The sequence below is a fragment of the Oncorhynchus gorbuscha genome, linkage group LG04, assembly GCF_021184085.1.
Source record: "Oncorhynchus gorbuscha isolate QuinsamMale2020 ecotype Even-year linkage group LG04, OgorEven_v1.0, whole genome shotgun sequence".
Classification (NCBI taxonomy): domain Eukaryota; kingdom Metazoa; phylum Chordata; class Actinopteri; order Salmoniformes; family Salmonidae; genus Oncorhynchus; species Oncorhynchus gorbuscha.
In genome coordinates, this window is record NC_060176.1 from 41225009 (window position 1) to 41239347 (window position 14339).

Below are 14339 nucleotides of genomic sequence, written 5' to 3' on the forward strand. Positions count from 1 at the left end.
ATCTCCCCTGATGGCTTGTCTCACTCCTGTCTTCAATCAGCAGCTCCTGGGCATCTCACAGGACACACACACACCCACACACATACAGAGTAATTCACAGAGGCAGGTCCCTTTGGGCTTATTGATCTCTTAGAGCTGCTGTTATACCCCCCGATGCCTCCCAAGAACTCCAGCCAACACTGCTACTGGCTCAAAAGAACAGAGGAGGCTAATCTTTTGATTAGTATCTGTGTTTGTGGCTTCACATTCACTAGATATTAAGCACAGGCACACCATAGTCCTTCAGTTAAATAGATAGTTACATAGTACAATATTTGATAGATATTTGAAGTTGATCTGAGGTAGCCTATGTGCAATTTTCCCAATGCATTTTCTCATTTGAGTAATTTAGCAGGCACTCTTATCCAGAGCGACTTACAGAAGCAATTAGGGTTAAGTGTCTTGAGGGCACATCAACAGGTTTTTTACCTAGTTGGCTCGGGGATTTGAAACAGCGACCTTTCTGTTCACTGGCCCAACGCCCTTAACCGCTAGGCTACCTGCTGCCCTATGCACACACACACACATTGCCCTCTGTGTCGATGTGGCTTTGTTTAGTTTGTTTACTTATGCCCACAGTAAAATAACAGAAATCATCAGCAGGGTTAAGTTGGACAGTTGGTGTGCTCTGATTGGTGTTTTGTGGGGGGTGTGCGTACGCGTGTGTGTGGGTTTGTGTGTTATAACTAATTACGCCCTTTCGCCCAATGCTGTTCAAGGCAATTTAATTTGTACTGCTTCATTTAGTGTGGAAATCACTATAATTAAGGCTTAATCCTCTGACGAGCTTAGGGATCATGAACCTAGTCAATACATCACACACAGGAGAGAGACAGCGAAATGTCTGTTTTTACTTTCATTGTCCATCTTTCAGCAGTTTTCCCTCCATCTCTCTCGCTCATAGTTCTTCTCATCATACGCATCTCTGCCCCCAGTCTTTCCTTTCTTCTGACTCTCTTTTCTCTCCTCCCTCTCTTTCAAAATATGCAGAAACACATACACACACACCTCACACATCCCTATTCCCGTATCAGTGATTAGTCAATACAGTAACTTGTTTTCCTCTCTGACACCTGGGCTCCCAGGCAGGCCCTTGCATCCCACGCTCAACAGCGAGACCCGGGTCACTAATTGACCCAGAGTTCACTGCTAATGGCGTCTCGTTAGCAGTGAGGGGGTACAGGGACTGTGCGTGCATGTGTGACTATGTGTGCGTGCCTGCTTGTATTTTCATGACAGCATATAGGCACACACATGGCTTTCCTACGGTCCGAAAAGCTTAAATTCCTCCCGTCCTCAGTTGGAGCACCAAGGTAACCCCAGCCCATCTCCTGTTGTTTTAGCAGCTCTACTGACTAGTGTAATGAAGATCATTATGAATACAGATAACACTCATTAGTGCTGTTTCAATAACCACCTGTCACTGCAGAAGCGGTCTCCCATTTATCATACCTGCCTGCAGTTTACAGGGAAAATGTGGACTCTTGTGTGCGTGTTAGTAAATAATATCAACTCTGAATTTCAGAATTGTTATAATGAATATTATTGTGAGTAGTTTAACCTTAATTATTACCTCTAAGACGGTTCCACAACCTCTTGTGTCTGTGTGAGGTAAAGGGTGTGATGACGTTTGATCAGATTTACAGTCTCATACTTGAAAGGGCAATCCGGGATTGCAACTGCACATCCATTTTTGGACTTTTGGATTAATGAGATATAGTCATTGATTTGGGAAGAATGCACGTATAAATGCCTCAGGAACGTAGTTCAACTATCGTACCCCATCGGAACCCAAAATTGAAAGGAAAGAAATGGCCAATATTTCTAAACATTGTAAACAAACATTGGATAGCCTCAAAATGTGCTTAGAACTACACTTGTAATATCTTGGATTGTCCTTGCATCCATACAGTAGCTCTGTCTTTGAATTTGAGTGGTTACATTTCTCCAGGCCCGTCCCTCAGCATTTTACCAATACAGAGGCAGGGACATCTCGTCATTGTTTCAACTAAGGATTGTCCCTTTAATGTTGGGTTATTGACCTGGTCTAGACAGGCCAGTTAGACATTCCCTCTGTATCGATCAGAGTGCAACAGCGTTTTACCTCTAAACACACACACACACACTCCAATTACTTTTTCCCCAAGGTAAATGTCTCCTGTCATCTTTTTAAGCACCCTCATATAGTCTTAATGACTGCCTTATTAAAGATGACAGTTAAAAATTGGTGTATCAATGGGAGTAATTTAAACGTGCTGAGTAATGTTGTCATTGGGACCAGAGAGGCAGACTTTAATTGGGCTAAGTGTAGTGTCGTGTGAAGAGAGACTGAAATGCCATTTCCATTAGACCACAGACTTTTGTGTTTCCTTGGCTTGGCTCCAGTGACTCACCGTGAACTTAGGTCAAGTGCAGGGTGGAAACACCAGTCTGCACACATTGCAGCTCTCCAGGACTAGAGTGTCAATGTGAAAAGACTGGCCCTTAGCTGTATGGTAATGGACACAGCCAGCTGATAGGCTTAGTTGAATTAATAGTAATATGAGTAAGTAATAATTAATAATAATAAATAATAATAATTAGTAATATGACCTGAGAGGCCCAGTCCAGAATAGAGCAGGACCAGTGTGGTTGTGTTTGTGGAATGGCTGGATCTCCAATCAGGGAGGATTGTCTACAGTACAGCACAAATTAGTTTATGCAAGACAACAGCGTCCACTAAAATCAGCGCTCGTTACCGTGGGCAGAGAAGACGGCAACATGCACAGGGGAGCTGGGCTCTCCATCTGTGTTTGGTAAACCTCGTTCAAACTGGTGTTTTGAGGTAGGCATTTGATGTTGTTTCCCATTATTCAGTATCGTGTGTGTGTGTGTGTGTGTGTGTGTGTGTGTGTGTGTGTGTGTGTGTGTGTGTGTGTGTGTGTGTGTGTGTGTGTGTGTGTGTGTGTGTGTGTGTGTGTGTGTGTGTGTGTGTGTGTGTGTGTGTGTGTGTGTGTGTGTGCGCATCTTTTCAAGGTTTCCCACCACACGCGGCGAGAATGCTAAAGTGTGTGTCTGCGCTTGCGTGTGCTCGTGTAGACTGCTAAAGAAATGCCTCTGGATTTGCTTTCTCCATATTGTCACGCCTTGGTCATTGTATCTTGTGTTTTTGTTATATGTTTGGGTAGGCCAGGGTGTGACATGGGTTTATATGTTGTATTTCGTATTGGGGTTTGTATTAATTGGGAGTGTGTATTATTAGGGGTGTGTCTAGTTAGGCTTGGCTGCCTGAGGCGATTCCAAATTGGAGTCAGCTGGTTCTAGTTGTCTCGGATTGGGAACCGTATTTAGGTAGCTTGAGTGTGCGTTGTATTTCGTGGGTGATTGTACCTGTCTTAGTGTTAGTCACCAGATAGGCTGTATTTGTTTCACTCGTTTGTTGTTTTCGTATTTTCAGTTATCTCATGTACCGCATTATTCTTCATTAAAAGTCATGAGTAACCTACACGCTGCATTTCGGTCTGACTCTCTACAAACAACAGACGAAGTTCATTACACATATTCTCTATTCCTCTTCTGTCCTCCCTCCTTTTCTTCCTCTTCTTCTAAAATGTTTAACACATGACTCATACAGTGAGTCTACAAAACATTAGGAACACCTTCCTAATATTGAGCTTGCACCCCCTTTTGCCCTGAGAAACAGCCTCAATTCGTTGGGGCATGAACTCTACACAGTGTCGAAAGCGTTCCACAGGGATGCTGGCCCATGTTGACTCCAATGCTTCCCACAGTTGTCAAATTGGCTGGATGTCCTTTGGGTGGTGAATCATTCTTGATACACACGAGAAACTGTTGAGCGTGAAAAACAGTGTTGCAGTCCTTGACACACTCAAACCGGTGCGCCTGGTACCTACTACCATACTCCCTTCAAAGGCACTTAAATATTTTGTCCTGCCCATTCACCCTCTGAAATGTACACACAATCCATGTCTCAATTATCTCGAGGCGAGATGAGGTGAGGTGAGTAGCACATATGTTGAGCCTCTGCCACACAGCTAGTTTGGAGATGTGTTTATGTGTCATGGAGCAGGGCTCGACATTAACGCTTGCCCGAGACAAGTATAAAAAAAATAATAATAATAATAATAACAATTAAATGTGTTGGACAAGCGGATTATAGATTAGTTGTCTGAATGGACAAGGTTTTTTTTTTAAGTCTCGCAAACCGAATCAAACATTTAGGCTATTCCGATCGAAGTCTCCTCCGGATGCGATGTTTTGCTCACTGTCCTCCCAATCTCTGCAGAGCACATCGGAGTATAATTATTGTAGGCCTGCATTGACAGACATGAGCTGTCTTTCAATCATGCAGTCGCCAGATGCGTATTTTTTTAATCAAAGCAAGCCTATCCGCATTTGCACATTTGTTGATTATAATTGCTATTGAGTTATTTGCCCAGTTATAGCAATGAAAATCCTGGAAAAGTCATGGTGTGTGCATCACCTGCGTATGTGCCAGTGGTTCGTTGCGAGAGAGGGGGGAGGGGAGGGCGAGAGGTGGAGGAAGAAATAATGATATACAACAGAATAACTAGGTAACCAATTCAAAACATATGGTGTAGTGTGGCTGTTTATCTCACTAGTTAACTATTTAGCGATTAGCGCACATTTATGTCCTTGTCACGTGCGATGTCCGGCACTCGTGTATAACCGCAAATTACCAATACACGCAGTTGATACGGGTGGCAATTGATGAAACCAATTCTGCATATTCTGGTTGTAAAACGGTCTCTCAAGCACCCAAAATTGGCTAGGATTCTCCTCTATTCAATACTGGCCATGTAATTCCGACAAAGCTGACTGGTGTGTTTGAGCAGGGCTGTATCAAAAGCCTGCACACCCAGTAGCTCTCCAGATGGAGGCTTGATGGACCACATGTGTTTTTATACAGTGCATTATTTTACTTTGTGGGTGTTAAGTGCCTTGCTCAAAGCCACAACAGCAAGAGATGTAATATATGGGATCAGAGACCAGCAGCCTTCCATTGTCAATACCAGTGATGATAATAAAGGTTATTTTGTGAAGTAGTTCCTTGCATCACACAACACAATTTTCGTACGCCTTTTTGGGCCCATATTGTGTTACTGACCATTTTATTTTGTGACTTGAGCTCTTAGGCAACTAAAAAAAAGCAGCCCTCAGACAGTTGATGTGTCCGTTCACTGCATCTGTTCGCACATACCTGTTTTGTATTGTTGCATTAGTACGTCATAGAAATGGTATATTATTATTATCATTTTTGTCCTCTGGAAACAGGAAGGAACTTGTTCGGGAAATTGCAAGACACCGGTTACATGTATTAAATCATAGTACAGATGATGTTACCCAGGAAGCTGTGGATCCACCCCCAGACAGGGATTTGGTGTTATTACACAGTTATTACACAGGTCTCAAGTAGTTTCTAGCAGGCGCCACCATAAACCTGCAAACAAAACTGGAGCAAAAAATTATTGCATCCAAGTTGTCTGGTTTTTCTCTATATACAGAATCAACAGCAGATAGTACCTGCGGAGACCGTAGGTAACAGGATTAGATATTTAGGTTATGTTCCAAATGACACCCCAATCCTTATAGTGCACTACTCTGGTCAAAAGTAGTGAATAGAGTGCCAGTTGGCACTGAGCCTTCGACACAATTGCCCTCCGCCCACCAGACCTCTACCAGCTACAGGACCTTTCCTCTTCCCCCTCTTTTGTCCTCTTTCCTCTCCCTTTTCTCGCTGATAAAACAGATCTGTACCCACCAGGCTTCTGCCAGTAACCTCTTCCCTCTTTTTCCCTTACATGCGTCTCCCTTCATCTCTCTTCTCCTCTCATCTCTCACCTGCATCTCCCCTCTTCTCACTAGGCTACTGCCACTCAACCCACAGCCAGCATTTTTCCCTTTCCCTACGTTTCATCTCTTTCCCTGATCTCTCCCTTCATCTCTCCCTTCCACTCATCTCTCTTCTACATCCCTCCTCTCCCGCTCCTTCTGACTGAACAGTGGCGTATCCACAGGTTAATGCTTCTCGGAAAGCAGCTTTCTCCTCACCTCTTCACTCTTTTCCCTTACCCTCGTTCTCTTCTTCCTTCTATTCTCCCTCTGTCTTATTCTCTCTGTCTAAACAACCCTGTGCTCCTTAGGCTCCTGCCTATCTGTCAACCATTCTCTTCTCTCCGCTTGCCTCTTTTCTCCCCTTACCATCATTTCTCCTTTCATCTTACCCCCCCCCCTCTTCTCCCCTTTCCCTTCCTCTGTCATACCCTTTTCTCTTCTCACTGACTGAACAGTTGTGTTCCCACAGGGTAGCGGGCGGGTGTCCAGGCGTTGATTTAAAGTGCCCAGGCATTTATTTGTGTTACTTTTTTTACGCCGCCGTATTCAAAATATTATCCAGCTGGCCCTATGGCTGGTTCTGGAGCTGGATTTGTCATAAGCATTGATTTAGGGAAAACTTCACCTCAGATGGAAACCGCTTGCCTATCTTTTGCCATGAAGTTTTGCCGTCTTCCATAAATTGCAGCCTGGAATACACCATAGAAACAGTTAGAATAATAAGATGAAGCTCCGGTTATACGGATAACTATTGGTGGCTGATTTGTGCTTTTCTGCGTTGTAATGGACACTGTGCGACCTTTGGTAGGTAGGCTGCTGGCAGGCTTTGATGTGATGTACAGCAAAGCCAAGTCAGCACGTGCTCATGGTTCTCACAGGGGAAGTTAAATTATAGGCTACAATGACTTTGCTCATGGTCATGCATGCCGCAAATTACATGTAACTATAATTTCCTTGAATGTTTGGCACATCTCAGTCCCAAAAAAGAAAAACTTTGCAGTGGTTTCTGATTAATTAACAATCCCATGCTGGTGTGTGATAACATTCAATTAAAACCCAGCCCTGAGAAGAATTTATGTAATATCACAGGAAAATCAAATCAAATTTAACTTGTCACATGCGCCGAATACAACAGGAGTAGACCTTACCGTGAAATGCTTACTGGGCCGTACACACTACTACCCTCTGTACAGTCGGATGCCGAGCAGTTGCCATACCAGTCGGTGATGCAACCAGTCAGCAGGATGCTCTCCATGGTGCAGCTGTATAACTTTTTGAGGATCTGGGGACCCGTGCCAAATCTTTTCAGTCTCCTGAGTGGGAAAAGGTGTTGTCGTGCCCTCTTCACAACTGTCTTGGTATGTTTGGAACATGATGGTTTGGACATCAAGGAACTTGAAGCTCTCGACCCGATCCATTACAGCCCCGCCGATGTGACTGGGGGCGTGTTCACCCTTCCTTTTCCTGTCGTTCACAATCAGCTCCTTTGTCTTGTTCATGTTGAGGTAGAGGTTGTTGTCCTGGCACCACACCACATTATGCGAGTTGGAGTGGGTCTAGGGTTTCCGGGATGATGGTGTGCCCAAGAACACTAAGGTAACCTGCCTAAATGACTACTGACCCGTAAGCACTCACCTCTGTAGCCATGAAGTGATTTGAAAGGCTGGTCATTGCTCACATCAACACCATTATCCCAGAAACCCTAGACCCACTCCAATTTGCATACCGTCCCAACAGATCCACAGATGATGCAATCTCTATTGCACTCCACACTGCCCTTTCCCACCTGGACAAAAGGAACTACGTGAGAATGCTATTCATTGCCTACAGCACAGGGTTCAACACCATAGTACCCTCAAAGCTCATCACCAAGCTAAGGACCCTGGGACTAAACACCTCCCTCTGCAACTGGATCCTGGACTTCCTGACAAGCCGCCCCTATGTGGTAAGAGTTGGTAACAACACATCTGCCACGCTGATCCTCAACACTGGAGCCCCTCAGGGCTGTGTGCTCAGTCCCCTCCTGTACTCCCTATTCACCCATGACTGCATGGTCAGGGACAACTCCAACGCCATCATTAAGTTTGCCGGTGACACAACAGGGCCTGATCACCAATATCAATGAGACAGCCTATAGGGAGGAGGTCAGAGACCTGGCTGTGTGGTGCCAGGATAACAACCTCTGGTATCGTCCCGGCCTCACTCTCTCTTATGCTCTTTGAAACCCCGTGTTGAACAGTTATAGTAGTCTGTTTCTCCTGTTCCTCTCTCTCCAGAGGATCGCAATACCCCTGTGTTTGTTTGATTATTTTAGCGCCGTGTCAGGTTTTTACCTCAGCCGGTAGAAACAGCAGGGGTCGTATAGTTCACCCAAATACCGATCCCAATCCCCTAATCAGTTGCCTTTTTTCTTTTCTTTTTTACATTACTCTCAAGCCACACGGCTTTCTCTCTTTCCACTCCTCGCTCTTTAGCTGTCACTCTATATCTCTTTGTCCCTCTCCTTTGTTCTATTCATCATATGTTCTCTCTGTTGTGCCCAGTATGCAGAGCATCTATGTTTAGTGCTTTTCTATTCCTGCGCAGTGTGGGGAACCACACTCAATGTGCACCTATGCATGTGTTAGCTTCCATAATTGGCTACTGTTTCACACACACACACACACACACCACAAACGTATTTTTAATTGGAGGTCCCTTGCTCATAATTTCACTTCACTACATGCGTGATATTGATCGTGATTTACCTCAGCATTGCTTTTAACTGTTCCATCTGGGAAATCATTGAGTGTGAACCATAACACACGTGTCAGATTAGGGCACTCTGATTCGGATTGTTATTGTGTAACGTTGATGACATTCTCTCTATTAAGTCCATACTCAACCCTGGTGGTTTGATTACACAGTAATGACAGGGAATTACCATAGCGAGTATACCTTCACTGATTGGCTTAGGAGTCAAGAAGGTCATTACCTGCCTCTCAGAAGAAGCTCACAGTGGCATTTCTCTCTGGCTCAGTTTCCTCTGATTTCCCCTGTAGACTAATTAGTGTGATTATCTGATGAAGCACACTCCCACAACTATCTCTCATCTGCAACCAGGTTAGCACACAAACACACACTCACTCCCTGTTCGGTCTCTTGTAGCTAGTCTTCGATCACATGGTGCACAGTACGTGTTGCTGCATTCTCTATTTGTGTTACGTGTCTTGCTGACTTCCTACATTTCTCTCTACCTCCTAAAGCTAGAGGAATTTCTAGCTAGATGTATGACCTTACAGCAGTAGGTCTATGAGAATCTGTCTTGGGCGTCCTGCTAACTGCCTGTCTCTCTCTCTCTGTGTGTCCCTATAGTTGGCCCTGGAGGATCCGGTGCACAGTGTCTCCTTACAGCAGTATGTGTATGAGAAGCTGAAGGCCCAGCAGGCTCTGATGGGGGACCAGGGCTTTGGGGCTCTGATGGAGACGGTGGACACAGAGATCGTCAGGCAGCTCCAGGAGTTCCTACAGGGCCTCTGAGAGAGAGGAGAGCCTCTACCTATCTCTACCCTTTCCCTCCTGTAACCTCAATGCATCCATCTCCAGACCTATACTATCTATCTCTCCTGATAGGCCTTTGAGCACAGGAGAGAAAAGACCTCAACCTCTGCCCCCTACTAACCATCTCGGCTGTACCTTATCCGTAGCCTACCTTTCCTCTCCTCGACCTCCTATTGGGCACAGAAGAGAGAGAGGACTGCAACATGTACCTCTGCTACCCATGTTTACCCATAATTCACTTTACCTTTACCCACAACCCCCTCTTCTCTACCAAACCCTACCCTAACTACAACCTACCTAGAACCTTCCTTTACCCACAAAACACTTTTTTTTTTTAAACACACACAGAAACATGAATAGAGCTTCCATTCTAACAGTTATTCTGCTTCTCTAGTTTTAGCATGGGGTAAATACTTAGGAGGATGTTAAGAGACGGGGGATTGAGGGAATATAACAATACGACGCAAAGACAACCTTCTGAAGAGGCAGGAGCCTTGGATTTCTTTTTTACTGGGAAAGCGTGTGTGGCGTGATGGGAATATGGCTTCACTGACCGAAAGACCCAAACAGTGTTTACAGATCTATTCTTAAAGGCGAATAGCAAGCAAAAGTGTACTTTGTATGTATGTATGTATGTAAAGTATGGATGACTCTGCATGAAGATATTTAACTTTTTAGTTTAGCTAGCTAATTTCTCTTCATGGTTCTTTGTTCTGTATTGTTTCTCACACCCTGAGATCATCAAGTTGACAGGACTAATGAGAGATGCAGACACTGTTTTTGGGGCGTGTATATTTTCATATCATCGGACTGAATTCAATTAACTGACTGCGAGATTAAAGCGATTTTTAACAAGTGATTTGTAAAAGTGTTGAACCACATTTCTATATGAATGCTGCTGCTATTTTATGGTGTGTCACAAGGTGTGTCAGAGCACTTTAAAAACAAAACAGTTTTTTTTTTTTTTTTTTCTTCCTGAAATGTCGTGGTTCTTCATGTCTCATGGTTGTAGCATGACGGTAAGAAGAACTCGGGACATTGAAGCAGGATGGAAGTTATTCTTAGGCACAAATCTAGGATCAGCTAACCCCACTCTAATCCTACCCATTAGGGGTGGGAAAGCAAAACTGACCTCTGATCAGCATCTTGGGGCAACTTGATCCTACTCCCGGTTGTGTATGAAATGCTATATAATCATATTGAGGACATACATAAACTGAAGCGTGATTTGAGTGATGTTTTGGACAGAAAACGTTTTTCACAGGGGTGACAGTGGACTAGAGAATCGGTTGCACTTCATTTAATGGTACATAAATGTCCAGGTTTTGACATAAACATTGAAATTCAATAAGCTAGGAATGACTCTTATTTGATATTCATTCAAACAAGCACCACTACCACTTGGTACCAGCCAGATGCAAATTGTGTTGAATTATTTGAAATAAGTACCAGAAAGTAGCCATTGTTACCACGTAATAATCCTAGTAAATACAGTGGAAACTGGACTGTAAAATAAAGTGTTATCCAATTCTCTTCCCCTAGTTCCATAGACACTGTGATTGAGTTCAGTAGCAGTCAAGCAAAACAAAGGCCTTATGCTTTCAGCCTTACCTTAATTCTAATATCCTTTCTTTCCAATGTTGCTTTTTTTTATATATATATATATATATATATATATATATATATATATATATATATATATATATATATATATATATATTAGTTGATTTCTGTACTGGTATTAGAATGATGGGAGCAATGGTGACATTGAACACAACAGCAGTAGAAAATATGTCTTTAGCTAAATTCTAATAGAAAGACCTTGTTCTTTTTTTCAACAGCTTCAATAAAATGCAGTACATGGCTAAAATGTTTACGTACTTCTTTTTCGATGAACCTTTATGCTCTTTTTAATGTTTTACCACAGAAACCCCCGCAGACTTTTTGAAATTAGTGTTTTCCTTCAGATCATGTACGTTTCGAGTCGTCCTCTTCGGCCACTACCCAAACTTTAAGGCCCTCTTGACGTTGAAGCGTTGAAGATATCCCAGTCTTTCCCATCGGAGATTTGCAGTTGGATGAGACACACGGTCCACCAACATCACTCGCCAGTCCCTGAAATATAAGTCCCAGGGGAAAAGACGGTGACCCAGACACATTTGGACGAGAGGCATCCATGCAGAAATGACTGAGAGCGTACTCAACTGGTGTAACTTGGAAAAACTTGCCCCATAACTGAGTGAGATGGAGCGGAGGACATTTTAAGTCAACTATGAATTTACCTGTTGCTCTCATACTTTAGTTTAATAGTTTTTACATGAAATGAACATACTTCCCTGTGCTTTGAAGTAATTTCATGGCAACACTATGCATTTACCTCCCATATTACTAGTCCTAATACCACATAGTCAACCGTTATCCCAGACAGTGTCAATAGTTTCATAGCAGCATATGGGCTAAACAGCTCTCCCACTATTTCACATTATAGATGCACCAGTAGGCCCCAGTTAAGATGGCTGCAGGTACTGTGGTTAATGATCTTGGGAAACCATGGATGGGGAGGATTAACTGTAAATCTTTTAACTTCCTTAAAACTGGATCAGTCCTGTGGGAATTAGCTGAATGGCAGTGGGTGCCTATCCCTCCCACGTTTACAGTTGTACTGTAATAGGATCAGCCTCTGCCTGCTACACCTTTAATCAATGTGTGGAGGTTTACTGGCATTCACTTCACACGGCTTGACTGCTGTTGAATGGTGAGGTGGTCCTGCAGTCATCTCCATAAGTAACGCTGGTTTATCATCACACACTATCATTCTTATAGTGTAGCTGCTGCAGTAGTCTGTGACATTGTTTCCTATGTACCGTATCCCTATTGAGTCGCCAATGTATGTTTAACACTTGCCATTTTAAGAACTGGAACGTGTATTGTGCTTGATGACAAATGTATCACTCCAGTCATGGATATTTATCTCAGGAACAATGCTGCATGTCACTTTAACAGATATCAGCTTCGTGGTGCATTTGAGTCACTACAGTGCCTTCAGAAAGTGTTCATACGTTGACTTATTTAACATTGTGTTACAGCAGGAATTCAAAATTGATTCAATTGTTGTTTTTACCCATCTGCACACACTACACCATAATGACAAAATGAAAACATGTTATTAGAAATTGTTGCACATTTATTGAAAATGAATTATAGAAATAACTCATTTACATAAGTATTCACACCCGAGTCCATACTTTGTAGCCATCTTTGGCAGCGATTACAGTTTGTGAGTCTTTCTGGGTAAGTCTAAGAGCTTTCCACACCTGGATTGTGCAACAGTTGCCTATGTATTCCTTTGAAAATTCTTCAAGCTCTTGTCATATTGGTTGTTAATAATTGCTTAGCCAACCATTTTCAGGTCTTGACATAGATTTTAGAGTAGATTTAAGTCAAAACTGTAACTCGGCCACTTAGGAACATTCACTGTCTTCTTGGTAAGCAACTCCAGTGTAGATTTGGCTTTGTGTTTTAGGTTATTACCATGCTAAAAGGTGGATTAATTTCCCAGTGTCGAGTGGAAAGCAGACTGAACCAGCTTTTCCTCTAGGATTCTGCCTGTGCTTAGCTCCATTCCATTTATTTTTTAATCCTGAAAACCTCCCCACCCCTTAATGATTATACCCATAACATGATGCAGCCACCGCTATGCTTGAAAATATGGAGAGTGGTACTCCATAAAGTGTTGTATTGGATTTGCCCCAAACATAAGTTTGTATTCAGGACAAAAATGTAATTACTTTGCCAAATTCTTTGCAGTATTACTTTACTGCCTTGTTGCAAACAGGATGCATGTTTTGGAATATTTTTGTTCTGTACAGGCTTCCTTCTTTTCACTGTCAATTAGGTTAGTATTGTGGAATAACTACAATGTTGTTGATCCATCCTCAGTTTTCTATCACATCAATTAAACTCTGTGACTGTTTTAAAGTCACCATTGGCCTCTTGGTGAAATCCCGGATCAGTTTCCTTCCTCTCCGGCAACTGAGTTAGGAAGGACGCCTGTGTCTTTGTAGTGACTGTACTGAAACACCATCCAAAGTGTAATCTATAACTTCACCATGCTCAAAGGGATATTCAATGTCTGCCTTTATTTACCTACTGTATCTGCCAATAGGTGCCCTTTGCGAGGCATTGGAAAACATCCCTGGTCTTTGGTTGAATCTGTGTTTGAAATTCACTGCTCGACTGAGGGACCTTACAGATAATTGTATGTGTGGGGTACAGAGATGACATAGTCATGTAAAATTTGTGTTAAACACTATTATTGCACACAGTCCATGCAACTTATTCAGTGACTTGATAAGCACATTTTTACTTCTGAACTTATTTTGGCTTGCCTTAACAAAGGGGTTGAATACTTATTGACTCAAGACATTTCAACTTTTCATTTGTAATTAGTGTGTAAACATTTCTAAAAGTTAATTCCACTTAGACATTATGGGGTGTTGTGTGTAGGCCAGCGGAAAAAATCTCAGGCTGTAACAAAACAAAATGTGGAAAAAGTCAAGGGGTGTGAATACTTAATGAATGCACTGTGCCTCATCACTGCGCTGGCATGTTATTCTGAACCGAATTTGAACAACTTTCTCTCGTTGCAATTCAGTCATTCTATCCTGTAGACTGCCTTGTTTTTAGTTTCCATATACAGCCGAGTGATTACATTTCTTCTGCTCTCTGCCTCCATCCTATTCCATCAGCTCAGCTGATTTCCTATTAACATGCAAATTACCGGTGGAAGGGTTATTTCTACAACTGTATAATGTGTGCGTGCTTATTGATTGTGATCAGACTGTTCTCTAATGCTATGTGAAATGTGTAATTAGTATCAGGGTTTCTCCATGTCTCTGCTCTAT

The 14339-nt window shown here is 42.8% G+C and overlaps 1 protein-coding gene across 1 annotated transcript in view; it reads left to right on the forward strand.

Moving 5' to 3' along the window:
- ipo11 (importin 11) overlaps window positions 1-10294 on the forward strand; it is a 245623-nt gene extending 235329 nt beyond the window's left edge. Inside the window, exon 29 of the mRNA XM_046346795.1 lies at window positions 9250-10294. Within this exon, the coding sequence (XP_046202751.1) occupies window positions 9250-9414 (165 nt within the window). The 3' untranslated portion in view covers window positions 9415-10294. The remainder of the gene's footprint in view (window positions 1-9249) is intronic.
- The last annotated feature ends 4045 nt before the right edge of the window (window positions 10295-14339 follow it).